General features: G+C 44.8%; 1 protein-coding gene across 6 annotated transcripts in view; it reads left to right on the top strand.

Moving 5' to 3' along the window:
• Window positions 1-24,035, top strand: part of Fbxw11 (F-box and WD repeat domain containing 11) — a 104,594-nt gene extending 80,559 nt beyond the window's left edge. For all 6 annotated transcript variants that reach the window (XM_050126887.1, XM_050126964.1, XM_050127046.1 and 3 more), the window contains 10 exons: window positions 277-463; window positions 1,911-2,001; window positions 9,775-9,912; window positions 11,086-11,204; window positions 12,793-13,042; window positions 15,975-16,093; window positions 16,718-16,828; window positions 17,681-17,759; window positions 19,846-20,031; window positions 21,686-24,035. In XM_050126887.1, the coding sequence (XP_049982844.1) occupies window positions 277-463; window positions 1,911-2,001; window positions 9,775-9,912; window positions 11,086-11,204; window positions 12,793-13,042; window positions 15,975-16,093; window positions 16,718-16,828; window positions 17,681-17,759; window positions 19,846-20,007 (1,256 nt within the window). In that variant the 3' untranslated portion in view covers window positions 20,008-20,031; window positions 21,686-24,035. The remainder of the gene's footprint in view (window positions 1-276; window positions 464-1,910; window positions 2,002-9,774; window positions 9,913-11,085; window positions 11,205-12,792; window positions 13,043-15,974; window positions 16,094-16,717; window positions 16,829-17,680; window positions 17,760-19,845; window positions 20,032-21,685) is intronic.
• The last annotated feature ends 3,861 nt before the right edge of the window (window positions 24,036-27,896 follow it).

The raw sequence follows: 27,896 nt of genomic DNA, 5'->3' as shown, positions 1-27,896 counted from the left end.
ACAACCCGAGAACTTTCCTTCTTGTGCCTCAGCTGTAACTTCGGAGAACCATTGGCTTGTGAGGGTTTGGCAGGAAAAGGGGGAAGGAAAAAAAGTCTCAAAATTCTGAGAAAGAACTGTCCCAGGGCAGCTTTTACACTAAAGCACCTGCTGTTGGCTGTACCTGTTTATGAGCTGTTCTCTTGGGTGTTTCCCCTGCCTCAGGGCTTACGAAAATAAGGGCTGTTCTGTGACCTCTGCCCTGCCTATTCTTTGCATTGCTTTTCTGTTTTGTAGAGCAAGGCCTAGATCACATAGCAGAAAATATCCTGTCCTACCTGGATGCCAGTTCTCTGTGTGCAGCAGAGCTGGTGTGTAAGGAATGGCAGCGAGTGATCTCAGAAGGGATGCTGTGGAAGAAGCTGATTGAGAGGATGGTGCGCACTGACCCTCTCTGGAAGGGCCTCTCAGAAAGAAGAGGGTGGTAAGTACGGAGTGCTTGTTTAGCGATATTTCACTTGGTCAGCTTGCTTGCTCAAGGCAATTCTGTTTGTGAATGTGTCAGTCTGTTTAAACAAGGAAAAAAAGGATTAGTCAAGACTGGTTAGAGCTGTTAGAATCCCCCCTTCTGACACGTATGCGTTTGTTGCTGTAAAGTTAGGTACCTCAAATGGGTGATTCATTCATTTTTTTTTAAGCTCTGAATTTATGCTTTTTCAAAACTTAGGCAATAATCCTATTGCAGTGTGAGAGCTGGGGCTGGAGAGATGGCTCAGTTGTTGAGAACACTCGCTGCTTATTCAGAGGACCTTGGTTCAATTCCCGATATCTACTTGACAGCTCACAACTGTCTGGTGCTCCATTTCCAGAGGATCTGATGCCCTCTTCTAGCCTCCATGGGCACCAGGCATGCATGTAGTGCACAGACATAATTGCAAGCAAAACCCCATACATAAAACAATTTCTAAAGGAAAACATGAGTGTCAAGTAATGTTACTTGCTTTTGTAACTACTGGGGATTAAACCTGGGGCTCATTCATGGTAGGCAACTAACCGCTCTACCACTGAGCTGTACCGCTAGCCGGAGCTGTCACTTCATGTTCATTACTGCTCATGGGGAGGAATGGAAGCACAGCCAGAGGGTTCCAAGAAAGCCTGTGAGCTTAAGTGCAGCTTGATAATTCTGTGTACTATCAGTGCCATGGCTCAGTCAGCACAGAGAACGAGCTACAGGCAGGCACAGGACTGGGAAGAGTGAGGTGGGGCTGCATTTTTTTATGGGAGGAAGTTTAATGTGGAATAAGACTTCCCCTAAGCTTCATCAGCACTTGTTATGCATGTGGGTGCTGTATAACATGTAGAAAAGAGAACAGGAAGGCTTAGGTTTTAGGGAATGAGGAAGGACTGAGTGTGGCTAATGGACTTGAGTAATGAAAAAGGGTATCGGGCTGATTGTTTCCTTGATTCTAATTCTGGCATGGAGTTTTCATTTTTTTTTTTTTGTAGTGGATAAGAGCATAAAAATATATTTGATAGTGGAAGTGTAAAATCCAGGGTGAAGGTCCACAACTTCAGAGTACCTATTATAATTTTTGAGACGCTCACTAAGATATATGTATAAACTTTGCAAGTGGTTAATTTCATTGTGTTCTGTTTATTTGAGAGTTTTTACTAATAAAGTTTATAGGGGAAAAATAGCCCTAGAATGAAAGTTTAATTATTTGTGTGGCAGCACTCAGAAAACAAAAACCAGCATCATGCCAGAACTAAATTGTCTACCATGGGAACTACAGTTTGTCAGGAACCTGCTTTGAACTGTTAACTTTCAGTGCAAGGGAAGACATTGAGCATGGGCTGTCCTGGTGAACAAGCGCAAATACAATCTGCTCTTTTGTGTGCAAGAATGTAACATCTGTTTGTTTTCATTCCAGGGATCAGTACCTGTTTAAAAACAGACCTACAGATGGCCCTCCCAATTCATTTTATAGATCATTATACCCAAAGATTATCCAGGACATAGAGGTAACTGTTTCATTTCATTGTTTTGTATCCTTTGGGGTCTTGTTCTCTACTTTTTATTGTGTTTTAAAGGTCCTTTTGTTCTAAACTCATGGAACTCATTTTTTTTTTTTTAAAGTTGAGCTTTGAAAATAAATGTCACAGTGGTACTCTGTGGCTCTTCTTCAGAGCCAATCATGTCTTTTTATAGAAATACAGCTTTTCAAAAACATGAAATGCTTCTGTAAGGCTGCCAATTAATTAAAACCTTAATCCAAGATAAACTATATTCTAATTTGATAAATTTTCCACAATTCAAGGCCCAGTATTGTAGGTCAACACACTTTTCTATTTTGAGCCATCATTGTAGAAGGCATGCTTGCAGTCACCTCTCTGAGTCAGGCCTCGCTTTTCATAAAAGCTGCTCAGACTAGTATTCTAAGCAGCGGTGAAGTGGGCCTTGGAAAGCAGATCATGCTTTGGGGCCACTGTGGAATTGACTGTAAGGTCAGTGACCAGCAGAGATCTGTGCACTTGCCGAGGAACGTTAGCAGGGATGGATGCCATTGGCTGCTCCAGTGCAGTTTTATTACTCAGCTCTTCCCCTTGAACCAGGAAAGACATGCACAGGTACTTCTCATTAACTCTTTCACAGTGTTCTTGCCTGTTCTTGGTTACTTCACTATTTCCTCTTTGGCAGAAAAGTTTAGCTTTCGTTGGGCAATGCTGTATCTCCCATAAAATTACAGCTGGTTTTCAGAATGTGGAGTAATCCTCTCCCCCAGGTGCTGAACATAAAAGTTATTGTGCCAGAATTAGTTAATGGAGAACCATGTGCCTTTGTAGAGTTCATCCCCTGCCCCTTCTTAGGCAGATGCGAACTAATGGAGCACCTGTGTGGGACTAGATATCATTCTTTAAAAGAGAAACTCTTGTCTGGAGCATACACTCTAAAATGAACTAAAAACTAACCTTTTAGGGAGGGCTCAATAATTTAAGACCACTGCCAGATAAAGTTTAGAAATGAATTGACCTGTTGTTCAATGTTGGACTGATGACCTGCAGTGCTTAGCGGACTGTCATCATAGTTTAGTGTTAGTGCACATCAGGAGGAAGGGCTGCTCTAGGTAGGTGCACATGGCATCTCGGAAATGCCTTTCTTCTCTTTGGCAGGGAGAAGCTGTTGATAGAAACTGTCCGACTTTTCTTGAGTGGTCTCAAGAAGGCATTCCTTTTGAGGGGTTGCTGTTTAAAGCCAATTATTAATGAACAGGGACTCTGGAGAACCTTTATCAGATTGAGTTTTGGTGATGGAGATTATTTTATTTAGTCACCATGACTACCATTATAATTGACAGTGTGACAGCAGTTACCATAACTATTTCCTCAGACTGAAATAATACTTTAGAGCTAGCAGAGAAGGCAGATGTGATGGGAAATGTAGCCATTGGGGAAACACTGTTTGACACAAAACCTCTGCATCACGGTGGTCTTCCCAGTGGTTCTTAAAGTGTGGTTTGGGAAAACCCCACTGCCTGGCCACAAGAGTCTCCTCCAGATTTTTGTGGCTAAGTTTCTTAGTATGAAGGATGACGCTTATACTTTGGTTTACTCACTAATAATAATAGTGACAGAAGCAGTGTACCACTAATTGAGCACTTACTTGTACCAGATACTTTGTTTAGCAGTTTATAGCATATTTTCTCATTAAATAGCCTAGACAGCCTGAAAGTAGGTCAAGTCCATATTGACAATTTCAGAAAGAAGGGCTGTCAAGGTAAACTCTCACCCTGGATCAGTTCACAGCCATCCACACACTCTCACATACACAGTGAGTGGGAGTGGCCGTAGCCATCCACATACTCTCTGGCCTGTCAGGGCAGACATGCCCATGAAAGTCCTTCCCTCTTGTGATCCATAGATCACAGTGTGAGGCACACAGATGAGTTCGGCCTTGTCTATGTGACTGCTGTGAAAGCTTCACCTGTAGGGCACCATGGTTATCACCTTTGTGGTCTGCCATGGATTGTGCTAGGGGAATTACGTAGATGATTGCAACAATTTTACAGTGCCCACCCATGCCATATCCCTATCTGTAATAAAGGGAAACTGGAACTTTTACAACATATTACATAGAAGAGGTGGGCTTTTAGCTGAGGTCTGTCTAGCCCTAGGCTTACAGTTAGTTTTTTTTAAACCCCCCCCCCTCCCATTTTCAAAGTAAAATATTCAGGAAGTGAAGGAGGAGAAAGGCATGTTTTATTCCTATAGACTTTCATCTTCCTCTGAGTGTGGGAATACCCAATACCTTGCCTGCTGGTCAAGTTGGGCTGTGAACTAAGATGAAAGTCCTTGGCCTTGCTTTGGAAGTTCTTAGGTAGAGCACCAGAATGTCAGATGAGTGCTCCCTTGCCCTTGCACAGTCTCTTCTTCCCCCTTCACTCCACAGAGAGGCACGTCTGTGACAGCACTTTGGCTCTTCCCTCTCCTCTATTTTGACAACTTGCCAAGTCCTGAAATACATTCATTCTCAGCATGGGCTCTGATGAGCACAGAAGAAAAGTGTTCCTCTCCGAACTTTGCCTTCCACATCTAGTTACCAGAAATTGGCTATATTTTAAGGAAAAATAGACAACCAGGCTTTGTGTGGCTAGCTCCTGCGGTTCAGAAGACGGTGAAGCAAGACTCTGAGACTATGGAGAGTAGCCGACCTTCTTCACTTTCTGCAAAGGCTCCTCCCTTCTGGGTATTCTTGCCACACAAGGTGTTTACGGGGCCTCTAAATTGAGAAGGAACTCCTGGCAAACCTGAGGTTTGTCCCACCAAGAGGCAGTCATACCCTGCTGCACTACCTAGAGTCCTAGTCAGTGCTGTTTTCAGGGCAGCTCACTGTGCATTGCAAGGTGCTTGGTTGGAATGGTTGAGCTTAACTCCCAGAACTGGATCCTGACTCCCCACACCCTCTCCACCCCACACTCTCAAACTCAGCCTTACATGCTAATGCCTTGAACTTGGTTTTTCTTTTCTGCCATTTCAGAGACTCTTTATATTTACTGGGTAAGTGGCTTTGAAGCACTCTCCTTGGAGCTGGCCATAGGGAAAATGACGGTGTTTTGTATCACACCTTTTAATAAACCACATTTCATTCAGGGAAAGTGGAAGGCTTTTTTGTGGTTTGCAAACTTGATATTAACATTGTCCTGACTAGAAAATGCTGAAACTTGCCCACCCACCCAGTCATGTTTAGGCTTCTAAAAATAATGTTATTCCTCCATACTCAGACATCTGTTTTCACTCTGTTGCCAATTTAAATGCCGCTGTATACTCTGTGTATCATGGCTACTTTCCCAGTATTTTGAAATTTTGCGCAGGGTAAGGGGATTTTACAAGTTCTCTAACACGTGAAATTCTCTTCTACAGTAGCAGTACCACGTGATAGCTCATGGCATGGCAGGTATTGGAGAGGGCACCTGTGTGACTGGCTTTATTGCTTCCCTTCTCAGATAATTACTGAGTTCTATCTGAGGATTGAGCCACCTTGCTGGGCCCATTATGAAATGTAGGCAGCCAGCAACACATAGCAGCCTAGACCAACACAATAATTCCTCCAATTTGGGGAGACCCTCCCTTTAATTAAAAACCCACTGTTTTAGGCAGTGTTCCCAATAGGCTGTGGTAAGCGCATCACGTTTTATCTTATGTGGTCCTTTTGTTAGTTGGGGGAACAGATTCTCCTGGTCTGCTGCATGGAGGTGGAAGTCAGTGCACAGTCAGTACCACTGGCCAAGGCTGTCATTTGACTTGGGTCATTTCTACCACCAAGGGCTGCTAGGCTTGAAGGTCTAGTTTTTGTGAAAACCTGGTTTAGAAGAATTAAAAAACCAGTTAAGGTTGTCAGGCACGGTGGCAGTGTTCTGGGCAGGCATAATCATGAGCAGGTGCTGCTTTTGTGTGTGGGTGGCCTGCAGAAATAAGAAGAGGCGCCCAGGAGTGCCCTTGGTGGCCACATGGCTGTCAGAGGCTTCCTGTTGGGTTCCAGTAAGCTATATCTGACTTAGACAGAAAGTAGGGTGTCTGGTAGTGCATGTGTGAAGTCCTGTCCTCCCTGACTCTCTGAGGGTCAGAAGTAGATGGGACAGCTCAGCTTTAAGACTTTGCCCAGGTCTTTCAGGAACTGATTCAGCTCTAGGTAACCATGCATTATCATCTTGGCTTCTCTCCCTCATCTGTCTGTTGTGTCCTCAGTGTGTTAGATACAGTTAAACATTATGGTCAGCTCACCCCATTCTAGAAAACACCTTGAAGAGTAGTGGGAAAGTGTCTAAGGAGTTTTCTCATTTCCTCTATTTCCATGAGAAGTGCTTTTTTTCCCCTTTAAACTTTTGTGTGATATAAATGTACTTTCACTGTTCCTTGAAATACAAAGTAAAGCCTACTTTAGATTCACACTACTTTAAAGCAGTGCCCGGTCTACACAGGGCATGCTATGTAGTCAGTGCTTTGGCTTCAAGTGGAATCACACACCCTCTGTCAACTCTGTGCCTCTGTAAGGATGTCACCCGAACAGGAGTGACCACTACCTAAAGTCACTGACTAGGCTAGGAGTAGACACTCCTTCGTAGTGTGTCTGGCTTCCTAGGTCAGTATTTCCTTGGAATTGTTAGCATGCTGAGGTGGCCAGTTGCTATCTAAAAAATATATTTATTGGGCTGGAGAGATGGCTCAGTGGTTAAGAGCATTGCCTGCTCTTCCAAAGGTCCTGAGTTCAATTCCCGGCAACCACATGGTGGCTCACAACCATCTGTAATGAGGTCTGGTGCCCTCTTGTGGCCTGCATACACACAGACAGAATATTGTATGCATAATAAATAAATTAAAAAAATATATATTTATTTCTCTAGGTGTTTCTAAACATTAGGTTTGTGTTAAACATTTAATTTATTTAAAATTGGCTTAAATAAGTTTTTATACTCTTTACCCCTTTAAAACGTTGCTCATGGAGACAAATTGATAACCTGTCTTGAGAGATGTTGTACAGTACGTGTGTGGGGGGGTGAGTTAGTTTTCCTGGTTTGGACATTTTCCCACCCATTAGAGATAATGTGTGGTTTAGGAAGTCCTGATGGTAACAGGTGGACACAAACGCTTTCCTACACTGCTGTTGTCTCCAGTGGGCGGAACATGTGCTGTCCTGCTTGTTCCGTACTGGTCTTTGAATACCTAGATAGTATCAGGGCCCTTGCTAAGCACAAGGGTCACACATTTGTGACCTTTGTGGTGTATACTTGCCCTCTTAAGTACACATGTATTAAGATATATGTTATTAGCTCCACCTCTCCATTTCTTTCTTTATAAAAATGTGGGCAGTGGCTTGGTGGCGGTGGTGGTGCCGCCGCCTAGCTTTAATCCCAGTACCTGGGAAACAGAAACAGGCAATCTCTGAGTTCGAGACCAGCCTGGTCTACATACAAAGCAAGTTCCAGGATAGCAGGACGGTTACAGAGAAACCCGGTCTTCAAAACAACAACAAAAATACCCCCCCAAAACTTACCAACATTTATATCATGTTCATTATTAAAGGCCATCCAGAAATTAATATTTAAAGTATATAGGAAGATATGCCTACGTATATGAAAATATTATACTATTTAATTGGGTATTATCCCAGTACTTGGGAGGCTGAGGCAAGAAGATTGAGTTTAGTGAGGAGTACCTTTCAAAAAACAAAACAAAAAAAAGAACATACACAAACAAAGAAATTATGCTATTTTACATAGTTATGCTATTTTACAAAATCTACACCCATAGATTTTTGGTATCTGCTGGGTTGTAGAGCCACTTCCCTGTGAATGTATACCCAGGGATGACCGTATATTAAATAGGACAGTGTTAGGAAGCATAGTGCCTGCCATGGGACATTCAGTGAATGCTAGCATTTTAAAGAGTGAATGAAATCTTGAAAGTAAGAGGCATTGTGGCTTATTGGGTATCAGGAGAACTGGCAATTAGACCTTTATTGTGAATAAAGGTGAGATTTATCTTCTTCAGTACAGCAGCAGTTATGTTTTAGCTACTTAGAAATCATCTTTCAAACAGAACTTAAAGTCGGATGTGGACAGCTATTGTTCCTGTTGTCTCCTGGTTTCAAAGGCTAAGAATCCAGACTGGCTAGACTTAGTAGAGGCGTATGTCTTTTAATCTTGGGTAGTCCCTGAGGCTAGGCCTTCTGGTGGACACCCTCTTTGAACTGGGCCAGGGTCTCAGGCCAAAGGTGCCTTTGGTGGCCCTTAGGTCCTGCATCCAGAGTTTGTATCATTTGTTTGGCATGGACACTCCTCTTAATTGTTAGTGATATGTTTGTGTTCTGTGTTCTCTGCCTAAGAGCTAAGACTATCCTTTTTATACCAGTGAATATGTTCCTAGCAGAATCCTGGGCTGATCAGAACTGGGTTTGATTTCTAAGTTACTGTTTTTTGTGATCTTAGACAAGTTAAACTGTTTCCTTATTTATAAAAGGAAAACAGTGAGAAACACTACTAAGATTATTGGCATAATCTTTAGCCAAATAAATTTAGTTCAGAGTGTAGATGTTCCTCAGTGTACCATGAGGTTACAGCTGATAAGTTAAATAGTATTGGTCAAAATGTGTTTAACATATTTCTAATGCACTATAGATTCCAGTTGCTTTCCTTTTGAACTCTTGTGGCAGATTATGGCTGGCTGCTGCCATCCAGCATTCAAGTGGCTAGCCCAGGGAAAGGGTCAGAATTCAAAATACAGTTTCTGTTGAATGTGTATTGCTTTTGCATAACAAGGCCAAGAAAAAAAAAGTTAAGCCTAACCATTAAAAGTGAGGAGGGAGGGAGGGAGGGAGAAAGGGAGGGAGGGAGGGAGGGAGGGGGAGAGCGAGAGAGAGTTGGTGTTGAGACAGGTAGGGTCTTACTGTGAAGCTCAGGTAGGCCTTGAATGTGCTGTCTTGTGCCTCAGCTTCCCCAGTTCTGGAGTGCAAGTGTTTACCCTCACCACTGGCTTGATGCCTCTTTGGAATACAGCATGCATCCTTGATCTTTTACTCCTCAGTTATGGGAATGTGCAACAGCTCATCAAACAGTGCATGGATGATGAGAAAAGTAGGACCTGGAGCTTAAGTATTTCATTTTTATTGTTGTTGTTTTGGGGTTTGTTATTTTTGTTTTCCTTTTGTTTTTCAAGACAGGATTTCTCTATGTAGCTCTGGCTGTCCTGGATCACGCTCTATAGACCAGACTGGCCCCCAACTCCAAGATCGGCCTGCCTCCGCCTCCCAAATGCTGGGATTAAAGGCATGTGCACCACTAGGCAAAGTATTTCATTCTTATTAAAGTGATTTCAGTCTGGCTGGAGCTTAAATGTGCCAGTGCAGTTAGTTATCTGTGGTTGGCAGGTACTAGCCAATGATCAGACAACTCTTGAGTTTGTGATAATAGGGCTTAGCAACGGGGCAGTCTTTTGCCAAGTATTTTAATTGGTATTAGGGAGTAACTCAGTGAGATATTATTTATTTATATCTTGGGGGCAAATGATGTTTTTGAAACATACTGAATTCTGTCTAGTCCTTTTCAGAAATAACCCAGAACTCCCTGGAAATCACATGACAGCTGTAGGTAGGCAGGGAGGGTTTCAGAAGAAATGTCATTGACTAATGTCTCACTAGGAAAAGAGCAAAATTGGGGTGTCAGTGGTATTCTGCTTCTGGAAGCAACACCAGAATGTGAAACAGTTGACTCACAGAACCCACCTCTTGCCTCCTTTCTCCAGACCATAGAATCAAATTGGCGGTGTGGACGGCACAACTTGCAGAGGATCCAGTGCCGCTCTGAAAATAGTAAAGGTGTCTACTGCTTGCAGTATGATGATGACAAGATCATCAGTGGCCTCCGAGACAACTCGATCAAGGTTAGTTACTGCTTCTGTGTTATTTTAGAGTGGTGCTTAGGTTGAAGTGCTGGTGTGGGGTGGCCTCTGCTACTGTGTATAGATAGATTTCTATCTGTTCTCAGTGCCAGCAGCTTTCCTGTCATTCAAAAGCACCAGAGACAGCATCTCCTGGTCTCATCTCACTCATCCCTGCCTGTGAATGAGCACATTCACGTTTGATGCTCTCTGTTTATGTTTACGATCTCAGAGTCCCTTGTTCTGCCCCTGGAGATCACCCTTTCACACCCCCATGCTCAGGAATCCAGTGGTCTTCCCATCTGTCTTCCTTCATATATATAAGAAAGGATTCTTTCTTCCTGCACTCCCTCCCTCTGTCTCTCCGCCCCTCCCTCACTTTAGCATTTCCTATCAGTGCATCTACACAACACATAAGAAACTTTTGAAACTTGACGTTTTATACTCAGTACAGGTGCTTTTAATTTCACTCTCTTGCTTTGTTTAGTAATGTATTTAAAGTAGCATTCCATGTTACTGGGTACACATCGCAGTGTGCCAATTCACTTAGTTCTCCAGGTATTCATGCTGCCTGTGGCTTCTCAGGGTTGTGAATGAAGCCTCTGGAAATACATGCGTGCAGGGAACAAGTGCATTTCACTTGTGTGAGTGAAGACCTGGAAACTGGATTGTGGGAACATAAGTACAGTTCACCTGTGGGAGTGTTCTCACACCTGATTCTTAAGTGTTTAACTTTGTAATGAAATATTATATTTTCTTATTAAGAACTCTTGATAATTTCTTTGGGGTTTTCAGGGAACAAACACTCCATTTTTTTTTAAAAAAAAGTTTTGAAGCTATCGGAGGTATGCATTTTGAGATGATCTTAGTAGAGGCTGTCACATTATTTACCAGAGAGCGAGCTGACTCTTCCCAGATTTTATTAAAAAAAAAAAAATCCCCTTTATCAAGCCGCTGATTGAATGAGCTAAGTGTTCACCTTAAGCAAAGCTTCATGTCTATTCTGGAAGCTAGTTGGTATTGCCCCAGTTCTATTTCCTCTTGTTATTTTCTATCTGATACTCATCTTGTCCTACACCCTGTGTGCATTCTTTATGATTCAGAGTGCAGGGTTCACGAGAACCTTGGTGTAAAGTGTCTGCACTAATTGCTGTGATGGTTGTCTCGCCTCAATAGATCTGGGATAAAAGCAGTCTGGAATGTTTGAAAGTGCTAACGGGACACACGGGCTCTGTCCTCTGCCTCCAGTATGATGAGCGCGTCATTGTAACTGGTTCTTCAGATTCAACGGTGAGGTGAGCGGTCTGGCTTCATTCTCTGACCCTCTTCAGGAATTTTTGCATGCATGTACACACACACACACTACACCTACACACCTGCATACATACACACATAAATATTTTTACTTGTTGTAAACCAAGACTCTATGATGGAGACATATTAAGCAATTAGTCCAGAAGGCTGAGATTTTTTTAAAGGTGTCCTCTTCCTTTTGCTGTGTTCTGTAGAGATGGCAGTATGTTCTTCAATAAAATCAAACTGTTTATATTAGCTTGCCTCCTATTCTTAGGAGCCTGCTATCCAAAGCAGGAGAAAAAGTCACTTGTTCTTGGAGTGTGAAGGGTGCAGGAACTGAAAGAATCAGACAGTTTGTAGACCCCTGGGAAAGTGAGGACTTTGAGCCAGAGATGATGCATTTGATTATGATACCTGCTTGAGTCCTCTTAGACATTGTCTTCATCTCTGCAAGTGTATTAAAAACCTGAGAGATTACATAATTTCCTTGGAGTCACATAACCAGTACATGTTTAAACCTTGAGTTTAGGTCACTCAATACTTTATTTATAGCCTTTACAATGATGGAAGCTTTAGTTTTTAGTTGCCACTCCAGGGCAGAGTGGAAAAGACATTACAGAAGGGAGCGGTGACTGGTAGTTGGGTATCATGACTAACACGGGAACGTTACTGAGATGTGCTCCTAGGCTCCTGGAAAGCACACCTCCCTGTACCTGATATGCAGTGGGTGACAGTCCAGAAAAGGGCATCATCATGTAGGGAAGTCCCAGAGGGAAGGAGGAGCAGAAAGGAGCAGTTCATCTCAGCCGACTCAGAGGCTTGGGTAGGATTGCATATTCACAGGCATTCGGAGGAGACAGGGTAGTTGTCAGTCGGTCCCTGGCTTCTGTGATGTTCCCCTTCCGCTGCTTGTCTCATGTTACACTGTCAGACTCTGCTCAACCCTGCCCACAGCACAGCTACTCTCCATGCCCTCATTTGGCCTCTGGGCTGCTGCCTTGTCACAAAACACTGCTCAGCCTTCAAGGTCATCTTCTTCACGAGCCCTTAGGATGTTGGCACTCTTTGCTTGTCTCAAGTGTCAGATAAGTCAGATAAAAATTACTTTGAAATGCTCCAGCTTAGTTTGCAAATAATAAGCAATAGGTTCCTCGACATGCCAGAGGCCAATGAAAACCTTTAGTTTGGGATTACCCTAGGCTCCTCGTTTGCCAAACTCCTCCTCTTGTCTCAAAGTCACTGAAAGCCTGCTGACTTGAGGGACCATCTTTGTCACTGTGCAAACCTGAAGCCATCCCTCACTTAATCATACTGGTTGTGAGATACACCTGAGCCTATCCAGATTTAGCCTCCTTGCTAAAGGCATCTTAGCTGTTGTCAGCAGCAAGGAGGCCACTGCCCAGGCTCTGTTGCACACTGTATATGCATGCTGTATGCTATGCTCCTGGGTGTGGGGTTCTGCTGTTAGCAGTCTGGCGGAATATACTTGGGGCACAGGGGCATGCACTCGGTACACTACGAGTGAGACTGAACCTAGGCATTACCTTTCCTCGGCTCTCAGTGCCACAACTTTCTGTTCTCTTCCAGAGTCTGGGATGTGAACACGGGTGAAGTTCTCAACACACTCATCCATCACAATGAAGCTGTGCTGCACTTACGCTTCAGCAATGGACTGATGGTGACTTGTTCCAAGGACCGTTCCATTGCTGTATGGGACATGGCTTCTGCCACTGATATCACTTTACGCCGTGTCCTGGTTGGCCACCGTGCTGCTGTCAATGTAGTAGACTTTGATGATAAGTACATTGTGTCTGCCTCTGGAGACAGGACCATTAAAGTGAGTGTGTTTGCAGTGTTGGCCCTGACTCTTCCCATCTGTACACAGCAGAGAATAGGCAGAGGTGGCTCCCCCGGGTGGCAGGGTCTAATCTTTGTGTACTTTGATGAGATCCTTACATTTCACACGCTTCTGGAGCCACAGACAGGACGTAAGAAAAAAAGTCATTGGTTGCCAATTGAATGAAATGACATTGTTGGTTTTTCTGTGTAAGAGCCTTTGACAGTCCCAGAACTCACTCTGTAGACCAGGCTGGCCTCGAACTCAAAGATCCACCTGCCTCTGCCTCCCTAGTGCTGGGAGTAAAGGTGTGTACCACCACTGCCTGGCTGTTAGTCACCTTTTTAAGAGACAGAGACTAAGCTGAGCATGCTGTATGTGTAGGAGCTTTCCGTCCTTCCCTCACTCACACCACAGCACTTTATTAGGGCGAGCATCTGATTCACAAACAGCTCACATTGGTCCTGTGGAGCTTAGGTTTGCTTTATTCTTTTCCGAGAGCTTGCTATTGGATAGGCCCTGGTTAGATGCTAGGGAAAGAAGGATGAACAAGACATGTCCCTGTCTTCAGGAAGCTAAGCTGGGGGCTGGGACAGATGAAAGGCAAAATGTGGCCAGCAGTTGTAGACTAAGATGTATGGGAAATTCAGTTCTGATTCCTTTATCTGTGTTAACTTATTTAAAGTTTAGCTTTCCGTGTGTGTGTGTGTGTGTGTGTGTGTGTGTGTGTGTGTGTGTGTATACACACACACATTAAATTGATTCATTAACAATTTCACACCTTGTTCATACCGACCATTTTCACCCAGCCTCCCGCTTTCCTATTCTCTATTTCCCCATAGATCTCTTTCCCACTTACATCTCTGTTCATTTTGTTCTGTGATCCATTGAGTTTGACCAGTGTTGACTGGGGACTGTGGGTTTAGAGTTGCCTTTTCCAAATGTACTATTAGCACATTTACATCTTTGTATAACATTACCCCAGCCTAGTTTGTAAACACTTTTTCCTACAACACTAAATATGCAGGAGAGTCAGCCACATGTTCCTGACATTCAGCATTCTACCCTCTGTCTCTGAATTTGCCTATTCTAGACATTTCATGTAAATGGAATTCTATACACTGTGGCCCTTTGTATCTGACTTTCTCATGTAACACAGGGCTTAACCCAGACCAGTGCTTTGTTGCTTCTGATGGCCAAATGTGTCTTCACTCTAAGCAAACGACACTTTGTTTTCCCCTTCTGTGCTGGTGCTCTGTTGTTTGTTTCCCTTTTCTGGCCATATAAATGATGTTGCTGTGAACATTTGCCCGTTCCTCTATGCACATGCTTTTAGTTCTCTTAATTGATTAACATCCCAGGAAACTGCCAAATGGTTTTCCAGTGTGACTGTCCCATGTTATAGTCCTGCTAGCATAAGGCTTTGTGCTGGTTTTAAGAACGTTCTAGCCAGGTGTTAGTGGCACACGCCTTTAATCCCAGCACTCGGGAGGCAGAGGTAGGTGGATCTCTGTGAGTTCGTGGCCAGCTAGTTTTACATAGCTACTTCCAGGACAGTGTCAGCTAGGGCTTTTACTCGGAGAAACTCTGTCTTGAAAAACAAACAAACAAGTAAGCAAGCAAACAAATAAACTGGTACTGGGCAGTGCTCTGTGCTCTGGTAATTTGTCCCACAAATCACGGGCCATATAACATCAAAACTTAGGTGCCTGGAAGGTGAACCAGTAGATTTTGTATGCATTAACTTAACCACGTCACAGTCAGGACAAGAGCGGCCCCTGACAGTCAGGAGCACTTGGACCTAATTAGAAAATTAGGGGTATCTGCAGTTTGGCTTGCACTCTTTGGTGGTGAGTGGTGTCTTACTTATTGGCCACTGTGTACCTGCTCTGGATAAATGTGTTTAAATCTTAAGCCCATTTAAAAATTTGGTTTTATTTTTCTGGTTGAGTTATAATTTTTTTTTAATACCTTGGAAATGAGCTCTTTAATCAGATAAATGATTTTGCTCTAACTTTGTTGATACCATCCTTGGAATCACAATTAACTTTAATTTTGATGACATCCGTTTATTTTATTTTTTTGTGTGTTGCGTGTGCTTTTTTTGTGATACCTAAGAAACCATTGCCTGTCACTAGAGATTTAGTCTTTTGTTCCTCCTCCCCGAGGGTTGTATAAATTTCGGCTCTTCCATTTAGACCTTTGATCTATTTTGAATTAAATTTTTGTATACGGCATGGGCTTTGGGGTCTAACTCCATCTGGAGGGGATGGGCATAGAAATACCAGCTCATTCCATTGAGCTGCAAACGCATCTGGCTCACCAGCTCAGAAACTCCAGCGACTGTGTCCTCTTGTCTGGCTCATCACATAGTAAGTGTGCCCGTGAGCATCTGCATGTTACAGGCAGACTCACAAGAGGGGAGTATTTATATCATGTATGGAATATGAGGAGTCATGTGGCACAATATATGGTGCTACTCCAGAAAGTGGTGAGGTGAGGATGTAGACGGTGAAGATTTTGTATGTCAGTACATGACGTGTGACGTGTGAGCTAGTGTGAAAACAGAATCTGACATAGACTTTCCTCCACAAAAATACCTGCGCCTTCTAGATGTTGTCTTTGTGAAAATGTCACCGTTTAGAGACATTTCATCCCAGTTTCATTACCCACAGCCAGGAAAGCTCGCGCTGTCCATTTTCTACCTAGCCATTTGTAGCCACGGAGAGAGTTTATGGCCAGTCATTTGGGATCATTCTTGGAGTGTGCCCCAGCCTCCACTATGCAGTCACACTGTCTTTAAGCTTGCCATCCTCCTGCCTCAGCCTCCTGAACACTAGGATTGTAGGATGCATCTCTTTGCTCAGCTTCCTCTGAAGGTATCGTGTGGCAGGATTTGGTGTCTTCTAACAGCGCTGCTGTCTGTCCACAGGTGTGGAGCACGAGCACTTGTGAGTTTGTTCGCACTCTGAATGGGCATAAACGGGGTATCGCCTGCTTGCAGTACAGAGACCGGCTGGTTGTTAGCGGATCATCAGATAACACCATCCGGTGCGTAGAAATTGATATTGGTTTATTTGTTTATTTATTTATTTATTACAAAAAACCAATCAGTAGGAAACAAAACTGAAAGGGTGTCTTTCTCTAGAATTAGAACACGTATGAGTTTATATCCTATGTATCATGCAGAGGAAAATGCTTGATGTGGCCAGTGGTTTGGTTTTCTAAGACACCGCACACCCTGCCTCTGTGTGATCTCCCTGTCCTTTCTTGGTGGACATGCTTTCTTCATTTCCTGCCCCAAGTTATGTCTTGTCCAGGAAAGCTCTTCTGAAGCCACCAGGCTCTGGATTTATCACCTGAGATACCAAAGGAATTCCCAGGCACTTAGCATAATTGAAATAGCTTGTTGAGATGATTTTTTTTTAAAAGTCTCTTAAAAGTTTCAAATTACATAAAATATAACAGAAATGAGGCTTCTGTCTAAATTAGTGCTGAAAGCACAAATGTTAGAACTCGATTTAGCTATATATATGTGATATGAGCCAGGAGTAAGATGAGAATATGGAATTCAAGGAGAATGAAAAGTCTTACCTGTATGAAACAGGTGTACAGTCTTGGGAAGGCTTGAGTCACGTGGGAATTTGTTTCATAGATGACTGCTTCTTATTTAAGGCTATGGGATATTGAATGTGGTGCCTGTCTAAGAGTCCTAGAGGGGCATGAAGAATTGGTCCGATGCATCCGTTTTGATAACAAGAGGATTGTCAGCGGCGCCTATGATGGGTATGTGTTTAGCCTGCACATGCATGACTGTAGCCTTGTCAGGAACAAAACTGTTGTCTATTAATAAAGAACTCTATGCGTGCTGGACTCTGTGTGAGAAAGATCTGACACACCAGTGGGTCAGGTGAGGATGCCCAGGCCCAGAAAGTTGAAGTAAAGCTTGCCTCGATCATACCATAGCCAGGCACTTGAGTTCTAGCTTTTATTCTAACTATTGCCAGAAATAGAAAGAGTAGGGCCGGCAGATGGCTCAGTAGTTGAGGGTGCTTGCTGCACAAGCCTGGCAACCTGAGTTCAACCCTGGAACCCCTGGAGAAGGAGAGCACTCACTACACTCGTGTGCACGTGACTATGCATGCATGCACGTACACACAGGGAATTAAACCGCCTTAATTATAAATAAACCAGGAACACCACTATCCTCCCACGCTTGAACTCAGTAATATAATTCCTCTTTTTCTCTTTTGTTCTCAATGACAAATGGAGCCTTTAAGCCCCAATCCTGCATTATATAAGCTTGGTTATCTAAACATTTCATTTGGAAGAAGGCATTCTAGGAATCTCGTACTCAGTTACCCAAGTAATGAATTTGGTGACATAGATACCTAGTTAGGAACCCAAGTCCTCAGTCAGTTTATCTCTTTAACAGTAACATCTCTTTAAAGTTTCAGGAACTCTGGGAAGGTTTTCCCAAAATCAGGCATTCAGAATCTAAATTCAGGAACTTAGAAACATCAGCATGTTGCTCACGGGTTTGGTGGAGACTCAGATGCACGCTGGCTTGTCATGGATGTCCATGATGTAGACATTGTTAACTTTTGCATTAATCCCAGTCTCATTTTTCCCTTGTAGGAAGATTAAAGTCTGGGACTTGCAAGCTGCTCTTGACCCTCGGGCCCCGGCAAGCACGTTGTGTCTGCGTACCTTGGTGGTATGTAATTTGTTGGGATGGATGGGGTACCCAGGAAAGTTTGTAAGCTTGTGTCTTGTACCATGCTTTCAGGGAATCATGGGTAATTTTGGCCAAGGAATATATCATCTTTATTAGTATAATAAAGGGTCCTCTGGAGGTGGGCTGGCACCCTCATGTAGCGTGGTGGAGTCTTCAGTGTACGGCTGTGTTGCATTTTATATTTTACTTTGTTATTTTGTTTGGTTTGGTTTTTCAAGACAGGGTTTTTCTGTATCTTTGGAGCCTGTCCTGGAACTCGCTCTGTGGACCAGGCTGGCATCAGACTCACAGGGATCTGCCTGCCTCTGCCTCCCGAGTACTGGGATTAAAGGTGTTCACCACCACCCGGCCATGTGTTACATTTTGTAATTGCACATTTGTGTACTGCTAAGGTAGAATTTATCATCACCCTGTGTTACATGGATTATTGTTTTGCCATATAGGAACACTTTAATTTTTAAAGTTTATTTTGAATTAATAAATAATTATGTATTGTTAAAGTATATAGTCTGAGATTTTGGCCTATTAAATTTTAATTTATGAGTCCATCAATTTTAATTTCTTTGTGGCAGAAATATTAAAAATCTGTTTTTAAACCAAGTGTGGTAGCTCAGAGCGGTAATCTCAGCTCTTGGGAGGTAGAGGCAGGAGGATTGGCTACATAGTGAGTGTGAGGCCAGCTTGGGATACATAAGACTCTGTCACCCACCTGCAAAAACAAAAACAAACAAAAAAAGCAAAGCTACTCTTCATAAATTCTGAAGTACACAACACTTTGCCTTTTGCTGTGGTCACACAGTAATTCAGTGGCTGATTAACAGGGGTTCTTGCACTCTAACCGAAACTTTGGACCCTTTGATGAACATTGAATTCGACCCATCTTTCTCGCTCCATCTAGCTGTCTCCCATCCCCCCACTCTGGTACCCTCTTTTTCGTCTCATTTCTGTGAGAATCCACGGTCTGTGGAATTCTTGTCTGTCTGTGCCTGGCCTATGATACTAACTTAATGACCTCTAGCTGATTGCTCATTCATGTCAGTGCAAATAGCAGAATAGCTTGGTTGTTTTAAGACCAAATAAATGCTTTATTTTGATATGTCAGTCTTTTGTAATATTATCAAAGCTATTGATATCTAATACTGATTCTGTTGGATTTTTTTGAGAAGGCATCTGAAAACAGTGATGGGCTGTCCGTGAAAATGTTGTGAATGTTTTGCTTACTTGCGTGTACATTCACCTTGTGTGCCTGTTGGATCCCAGGAACTAGAGTTATGGAGCTTGTGAGCCCCCATATAGGTGCTGGGAACTGAGTCTGGGTCCTCTGTAAGACCAACTACCACTGAGCATTCGCTCCAGCTCCAGCAATAGTGTTTGCATTTTCTTATTTCCTGCATGGACTAGACCAGGCAGGCAGAACTGCGGTGTGGGCCACTTTTGCTTTCACCATGAGTGTTGATGTCTGCTGTGGTTTAACATAGATGTTCTTAGTTATGGATAATACACACACACACACACACACATACATACATATACACAGATATAGATATAGTGTCTGGGTGGCCTTTAATCCCAGCACCTGGGAGGCAGCGGCAGGCGATCTCTCTGAGTTTGAGGCCATTTGGTCTAAAAAGCAGGTTCTAAGCCAGCCAGGGCTGTACACAGAGAAACCCTATCTTGAACCACCTCCCCTGCCCCCCCCCCCCCCCCCCACAACCCCCCCCCCCCCCCCCCCCCCCCCCCCCCCCCCCCAAATTATAGCAACTTCACCCTTCTGATTCTGATTTTACAGAGTATCCTGAGTGGATAACTCTGATGGCCTCTGAGGTGACCACGTAGCTTTTCTTCTGTGATACATTTTCTTCTGTCATAATGTAAGACATAATGTTTATAATTTAAAAAGAATCTAGAAGGCAAAGCAGAGCTTGTTCTCAGAAAGGGCACAGCTGAGTGGCTGGGAGGCCATGCAGGAAGCTCGGATACATGCTGGCTTTTCAACTGGAGTTGGATCTGGCTCTGGGGGTGGGGCTATAAGGACGGCACTGCTCACCAAGCTGCTCTTTTGCAGGAACACTCTGGACGTGTGTTTCGGCTGCAGTTTGATGAGTTTCAGATCATCAGCAGTTCTCACGATGACACTATTTTGATTTGGGATTTCTTAAACGTGCCTCCCAGTGCCCAGAATGAGACACGCTCTCCCTCTAGAACCTACACCTACATCTCCAGATAGCGGTCTGCACTTTGGCCCAATCTGGTGAGTGTGCTGAATCCCTAGCCCTACCTGGGCTCTTCAAGGCCTTGCTCGTGGGCTTTCCCTTCCTTATGGGAATTCCCTGGTGATGTGAACAAGCCTCTTCTGGACCTAGCAGGTGATATCTGGGTGGTCCCACGGTAGAACCCTGCACACCTTTGCTTTCCTATCAGCATTAACAGGTGAGGGATGCGGTTGCTCCCTAAGTGATTTCCAAAATGCTCATGGCCATTATGCATCAGGACAACTTCAGCTTTGATTTTTGAGTGCAGGAATCAACCTTTTTTTCCCTAATCCCTTGGTTCTGTGACAGACAGACAGACAGACAGACAGACTCAAGTGCACACACAAGGACAATCCAGATTCCCTTTCTTCCCACTACCACAGTCTACTCTTCATTGCTATCTTCGAAAGGAGTGATCACTGAAAGTGTGCTGTGAGCCTTGAAAGCTATCCTTCATGGTGAGGGTGGCAGGTGCTTTGGGAAGCAAGTCCTTTGCTCTAGTTACAGAGCCATTACACTGTTGGTGACAGAATATGCTCACCAATATGCTTAGTTTATAAGCACAAAGGGTGGCCCACTTGCCCACATCCCAGATACCCATAACTACTAAGAGCAGCATTCTCAACTTGAAGATTTGCCAGGGGCCACTGGATTCTGTGCAGATCACACTTCATAGACTCAATACCTACCCATACTTCTGTGAATATATGTATATCAAGACTTGTGTTTAAAATTCTCTTAATTTAAAAACATTACTTAAGTCTTTTAGCTTTTTATTAGTATTTTCTTTTTTATTAAAAAGTACAAAACACCCATGTATAAAATTGAGACATCGTGGGGATGGAAAGATTGAGAACTCCGAATACCAAGTCACCCAAAGTCCCATCATTTCAGATATTCTTTATCAAGATCCTGACTCCCATAAATGACTCTGAAGAAGTGCACCTTGTTCAGGGCTAACACACACTGTGGCCAAGCACTGAATTTACCTGTTGTATGCTTTGTTTTTTTATGCCACTCCAGGCCAAAAATAGTTCTTATATTTTAAACACTTGAAAAATATCATAAAGAAAACTTCATGTCATATACAAATTATATATTAAAATTCCAACCTCCATCAAGTCAGTTTGATTGGCACACAGCTACGCTCATTTGTTCACGTTTACTGTGGCTGTGTCTGTGCTTCAGTGGCAGAATTGAGTAGTTAGGACAAAGCGTACATAGCCTGTAACATGTCAACCAAGTCCTGTGGAGCCCTTTAAGAATCAAGAATCTTACCAACAATGGCAGATCTGTGCTGCCTTGGACAACTCACTTTGACCAGTAGTGCTGGTTGGGGGAACAGCTCTGATCCCAAATGACACCTGCTGTGTGTGTGGGAGCCCATCAGCAGGGATCTGAGAGCCACTCAGATGTTTACTGCTCCTGGTCTCCCATGTGTTAACACTGTGTCTGCCTAAACAGACATTTTCTCCCTCGCTACTTTCTCTTGGAAGATTCTTTATAAGTCCCTTGAAAAATCTACCTGGCAGACTCCTGTATTCACTGAGTGAAGTCTTCAGAGCGTGGCCTCCTCCCTTTCTTTCTTGAGCCTGCCCTCTGTGTCCCTCCCATGTCCTGTCCAATTACTGTCTGTTCTTCTTGCTTCTCCAGGGTTTCCTGACCTTGAACTACTGGCTACATGGCTACCACATGCCTAAGGGAGTTCGTTCACAGCTGAATTCTGGGGCTGGAATTGGTTCTAGATGCTGGGTAGACACAAAGCAGCCCCACTCTTCAAGCCCCAACATTTCCCACCGCCGCCCCCGGCTCTACTTGTAGAAGGACAGCTCAGCTTACCACCTGCAAGTAGAGCAGCAGCTCATGTCCCTCCCTTCAGTGAAGAACCCAACGCTTCCGATGCACATGTTCACGTGAAGGACACATGGCCTGTTCTTCAGAAGCAGAGCGACCGTCCGGAGAAGACTTGCCTCTAATTTACATCGCTTTGCACCTTGGTTTGGTACTAAAGTCAGCGCTGCATTCTCAGTGAATGTTGGGTGTTGAGGGCTTTCCTCTCCAGTAGCAGCAGCAGCAGCAGCAGCAGCAGCTTCTCCTTAGACCTTCAGGCCACTGTATTCTGACGTGCATAGGAAAGTGTCGGACAATGGACAGCTCTGGATTATTTTAGTATTTTTGGATTTCACTTCCTTTCTGTACCAGTTTCTTTTAATTTAAAGAATAAGCGAGTTATATTGCCTCTCCACAGGTAATATAGCTGTTTTCTTTTATTAACTGTTCTCTGTTCCCTCATCATTTCTTGGTATTTGGTAGAGTAACACCTTTATCCATGTGCTTGCCTCCTAATTTAAAATACTGTCCCCGCATGTAGATATAATGTACATAACAATGAAGCTCAAGGTTGCCGTGCTGGGCCCGCAGCAGAGACACTACTGCAGAGTGCCAGAGTGCGCACTAGCGCAGGTGGGCGGGACCCTGCTCCAGGGTTGCTGTGACCCTAGAGCTGTCCTGCAGTATTCACTAGCCCTTCGTTCGTTTGTCACGTCTGTGTGCCGTGCTTTCCCATGGACTGCAGGAGTCTAACACGTTGTTACTCGTTTTGTGGCCTCTGCAGTGGACAGGTATCTGTGCGGTCTCCATGTCACTGTTCTTTTCCTCATGTGTACCCTCCTGAGAGCCAGGGGTCACTTCATCATGGTGATCCTTGGCTTTTCTGTCCAGCATCCTTCTCTGTGGCAGTAACCCTGAGACAGGGGGAAAAGCAGCCCCCTTTGACGGGGCTCCTGGCTTGGGGCTCCCTGCACTCTGCAAGGTGTTGGAGGCTGCTGAGTTAGAGCCTGCAGAGCAGGTCAGCTGTTGAGAGCCCACATTGAGGTCAAGCACTCGTATGTGGAGCACAGCCTCAGGCCCCGTCAGCTCTCGTGTCCCTCATCACTTCAGTCCTCAAAGCTCCCGGCGTGAGAGAGACACAGACAGACAGGACATTGGTTGAAATGATTTCCCTCTTTCAAGATTAGGTTTTGATTTGCCCCTCACCATTGTTTCCAAAGATCAAGGAATGTCAGTTCCCTTTAAAGGACCAACCAGCCCTCCCTGTGAATGGAGCCTCTTCCCATGGAAGCACACTCAAGGAGAGAGAAAGCTCTGGGCTCCACTTGTCCTGGCATTGTGATGGCTGTGGGCTCTGTGTGTTGGTGATTTGTTTACTGGGTTGGTGATGCTTTTTAGATACTGGTTTCTTTTCTTTCTTTCTTTCTTTTTTTTTTTTTTTTCTTGTTTGTTTTGATACATCGTTCCTCACATGGTTCTCCATTTGTCTCTGAGAGGTGGGGACTCAAATATGTAGAAAGAAGGCCCCTGTCCATAAGGGGGAGGTGTGAGCACACCACCTCACAGCTCACCATCCGTTTGACAGGAATGCCCAGGGGAGAGGGAGAGGGGAGGAAGTGACTTCTGGACAATTGGACTTTTCTGTTGTTTTTGCATGTTAAATATAGAAGTTCCTGTCGATCCTTGGGAGATCATGGCCTTCAAATATGCACACGACCTTTGAATTGTGCCTACTAAATTATAGCAGGGGACTTGGGTACCCAAGGAATTCCAATTTCTGGGATTACGGTAGTAATTCCCAGTTGTACTCTGGACTTTATTTTGCTAACCGTAATTGAGCAACTGTAAATTACTGCTATATTAATGTGTTAAAGCACTGGGGTAGTCTAATTCTAACTGGTAATTAATTATGTTTGCCAATTATCTGTTTGAAATAAATATGTGTCTGAACAGCTATTGAAACTGTTAAATTGTACAGATATTATCATGACGGCTTTGTACTGTGGAATGTGCTTAATAAAAAAAAAGTTTGACCTTTGTCCAGTAAATTGCTAAGTAATGTCAGTAAATCAAGATGAGTATTATGCCGTACACCTGACCTGGCTTCATGGCGATTGTTACTTCAGCTACTAATTCAAAGCCAATACTCTCAATAAAGTGTTGCAGTACTCCACTGTTCTGTTACATTTTTCAGAAAAACGGTTTTGTGCTGTCAGGAATTAAGCTACCTACCTAAAGGTGGATTTTCAAGGTCGTCTGGTGTGTAAGGTGAAGCTGAAGGTGGTGTTTCTGGCCTGTGGAATTCATCACCTAATGCTCTCCCAGAAAGCTTCAAGAGCTGAGAGCCCCTCGCCAGCAGATGGGCGTTGCAGGTCTGCTTCATTTCTTCATGAGATCTGTTAAGTAGGAAGTGGCCCCAAGTACTTCCAGGTGAGAGGATCCTTCCTTTGGAATGGTGCGAGCGATGGCTACAGGTGCAGGAAGTGAGCAGGCTTGAGAGTGGGCTTTCCGAATGAAACAGAAGAGCATTTGGATGACCTGATCCCATGAGCTTGGGTGAGAAAACGAATTTACAACCCGAAGATTAGAGCGGGCTGCTTCCACCACGTCTCTCCCTGCCCTTCCCCCTCTGTGGTGATCACCCCATGCCGTTCTTGTTCAGTGGCTTAGTGTTTGGTTATAAGGATATATCTTTTTGCCAGTTCAATTGAAAGTGGAGATTGGCTTGTTTCTTGCCCAACTGTTGTAAATACAAGTAAGCTGTTCCCTATGGTTTGGGCTGGTTCTTAGGAGCAGCAAGGGATAAACTCTCAGTGTGGTTTGGGGTGGGATGGGAGGGTGGAATAGCAGCTTGGATCTTGTACTGGATAGTTTCATGTCAACTTGACACAAGTTAAAGTCATCTGAGAGGGGGAGCATCAATTAAGAACACGCCTCCACCATGCCTCCCTAAGATGGGGCTGCAGGCAAGCCCGTAGGGCATTTTCTTAGTTAGTGATTGGTAGGGGAGGGCCCAGCCCACTGCGGGTGGTCCTGGGGTCTCTAAGAAGGCACTCTGAGCAAGCCAGGGGAAGCAAGCCATAAGCAGCACTCCTCCACGGCTTCTGCAGCAGCTCCTGCCTCCAGGATCCTGCCCTGTGTGAGTTCCTGTCCTGACTTCCCTCAATGATGAACTGCAATACGGACGTGTAAGTAGAATAAACTCTTTCTTTCCCAACTTAGGTTTTGGCCATGATGTTTATTTGTAGCAGTAGAAACCCCAACTAAGACAGATCCTGGCCTCTTTTTTTCCTCCCAGAGCTGGTAAAGACTCCCTTCCTCCCCGCTTTCATCCTTCTTCCTGTGCTGGGGTTTGAGGGTCTCGTACCCCTCAGCTGCCATCAGAGATGAGCTGTCCTGCCATTCCAGCCTGCTTGTCCTCTAAATAGTAGATTCCCACCAGCCATTTGGCTCATGAGCCTTCTCCCTGTTAGCTGCCTGGCTTTTCTGCTTGGGGTCTTTGCTGCCTGTCAGGAAGGCACAAGGCAAGCCCAGATGACTCCAGGAATGCAGACCCAGTGATGCCAGGTTTCAAGGTAGCCCGGAAATCTAGATCACCTCTCCCAAAACTTATTTTTTAAGATGTATTTCCTACGGCCATGCAGTGGTGGCACACACCTTTAATCCCAGCATGCAGGAGGCAGAGGCAGGCACATCTCTGAGTTTGAGGCCAGCCTGGTCTACAAAGTTGAGTTCAAGACAGCCAGAACTGTTACACAGAGAAACCCTGTCTTGGGGGGGAAAAAACCAATGTCTTTTTATTTTGTATATGAGCATTTTGTCTGTCTTGGCTTCTGTCACCATGATAAAACACCACGATCAAAAGCAACTTGGGGTAAGGGTTTAGGCCTGGAGGCAGGAAGTGAAGCCGTAGCCATGGGGACTGCTGCTTACTGGCTTGCCCCTGCTGGCTTGTTCAGTTTATTTTCTTCTACCAAGACCATCAGCCTATGACGGCCCTGCTCACAGTGGGCTGGGCACTCGCACATCCATCTTTAATCAAGAGCATGCCCTGGAGGCTTGCCTGTAGTCAGGTAATATAGAGTGGAGACATTTTCCCAACTGAGGTTCTCTCCTTTCAGATGACTAGCCAGCATTGCCTCCCTATATGTAGGTCTGTGCACCAAGTTATGCAGTGCCTGCAGAGGCCAGAAGAGGGCGCTGGGTCCTCTTCAACCGGAGTTGCAGACAGTTGTGAGCTACGTTTGGGTGCTGAGAACTAGGCCATCTCTCCAGCTTCTGGCAATTTTTTTTTAAAGCCAGCTTCTTCAGCTTGTGTCTGAACTACTGGGATGGTAAGCTTTTTAGTGATCTGCTGATTCACTGTGTCAGTGAAGGGCTGTGGAGCTTATAGAGGAAAGGGTCAAGATAGATGATAGATCTTGTGGCATCCTGTGTAGTCACTGAACATAAAGAGGTAGTTAACAAAAGCCTAGAGGAGGAAGGAGTCTAGAACTGGATTACAGTTTCCCATTCCTCTTAAAGCAGGGCAGGGTTTAGGTGTAGGGTTGGCTTGGTCTTTACCAGTAGGCTAGCTTTTCTCTGCAGAGCTCCAAAGTCTCCAGCCTCCTACAGGCTCCTTGCATTAAGCTGCCTCTTACCCAGTGGGTACCCCGCTATCAAGGAACATATGGCTGCCTCTTTTCGGGTACCAGCATCTGCCTGAGGAATGGGCAGTGGGCCCTTGAAATCTCTTTGTTTTTGGAATGGCCTCTGTAGGCTATCTATCCTAGTGCTAACAGTAATCCTCCTGCCTCTGTTCCCAAGTACTGGAATCATAGGTGTGCCCCATAGTGCCCCACGTGAGCCTCTGGTGATCTAGCTCACAGATTCAAGAGCACGGCTGCGTAGGCGCAGCTGTGTGAAAGTGGCAGGGCGGGCAGGCATAGCTGCTCTGGTGGATTCAACTCCAGAGTTGAGTAGATGGAATCACACTGCTCCTGGCTTTCTACTCCTCCCCACTTGTCTCCAATCCTCTCCAGGAGTGGTTTGGTTTTGTCGCTAGTCTGAAACTTCTTCCTGGACTGGCCTGGGAGAACCCAGGACTTAGAAGGACCAGGGTTTGGGTCTTAGGAACATCCCAGCCTAGTGTCCTGGGGAGGTCTCCCTCCCATCCTCAATACCCTTGGTATCAGTTGGCTTCGCATCCTGCAAGGGCTCCTCAGCTAGCAGCTGGCAGAGGAAAGGGCAGCTTTGGGCCCAGAGCCTTCGCCTAGGACTGGAGCTCTGTCATCTGTGTACAGGGAGGCCAGCGAGCAAGGACATTCATTGCCTAGAACCCGAGCTTTCACGACTAGGAAACAGGTTGTTTAGAGTACTGGAGGGGACTGAGTGCTATCACTTAAATGATTCCTGGTAGCTCCGTCGGTGGCACGTAAGTAGCTGAGAGTGTGCTCAGGGCATAGCGGTGTCTGGGATGGCATGGGAGGGGACAGATGCAGGTGCTAGCGCCAGCCTAGGACTGCCCCCCCCCGCCCCCAAAGTGCAGCCCTGAGTTTGCAGGCAGGGTCTAGGCTGTCCATTATTCCCTCTGTGGGAAAGATGGGAGAGTGCCTTGCCTAGATTTGCTTCTGTCATATTGTTAGGCACAGCTGGCATCTGTAGGTGGCCCTTGCTTCTCTATTCGTGCTCTGTGGGTGCCATGAGGCCAGCAGAGCCCTACCCACACCTCTGCCCCTTACAGAGGGACCAGGCTTTAGGCTGTGTGGTCCCTTCATGCTGACGGACCCTCTGCTCATCTCTCCTCCCTCCCTTCCACATCCTTGGCATGTGTTTTGTTGTTGTATTTGTTGTTTTGAGACAGGGTCTTGCTGTGTAGCCCTGGCTGGCCTGGAACAATGTAGACCTGGCTGACCTTGAACTTGTAGAGATTTACATGCCTCTGCCCTCTGAGTGCTAAAATTAAAAAGCATACACCACCCCACCTGGCTTCTGGCATGCATTCTTTTTTTTTTTAATTGAGAAAAGGAAAAAAAAAAGTTTCCGCCTCCTCCCA

This window comes from Alexandromys fortis, unplaced genomic scaffold (genome assembly GCF_014885135.2).
Source record: "Alexandromys fortis isolate MF-2015 unplaced genomic scaffold, M_Fortis_MF-2015_v1.1 scaffold_29, whole genome shotgun sequence".
In the NCBI taxonomy this organism is placed as follows: Eukaryota; Metazoa; Chordata; class Mammalia; order Rodentia; family Cricetidae; genus Alexandromys; species Alexandromys fortis.
Note: the sequence above shows the minus strand (reverse complement) of the source record. Positions and strands in the feature narration are given on the sequence as shown.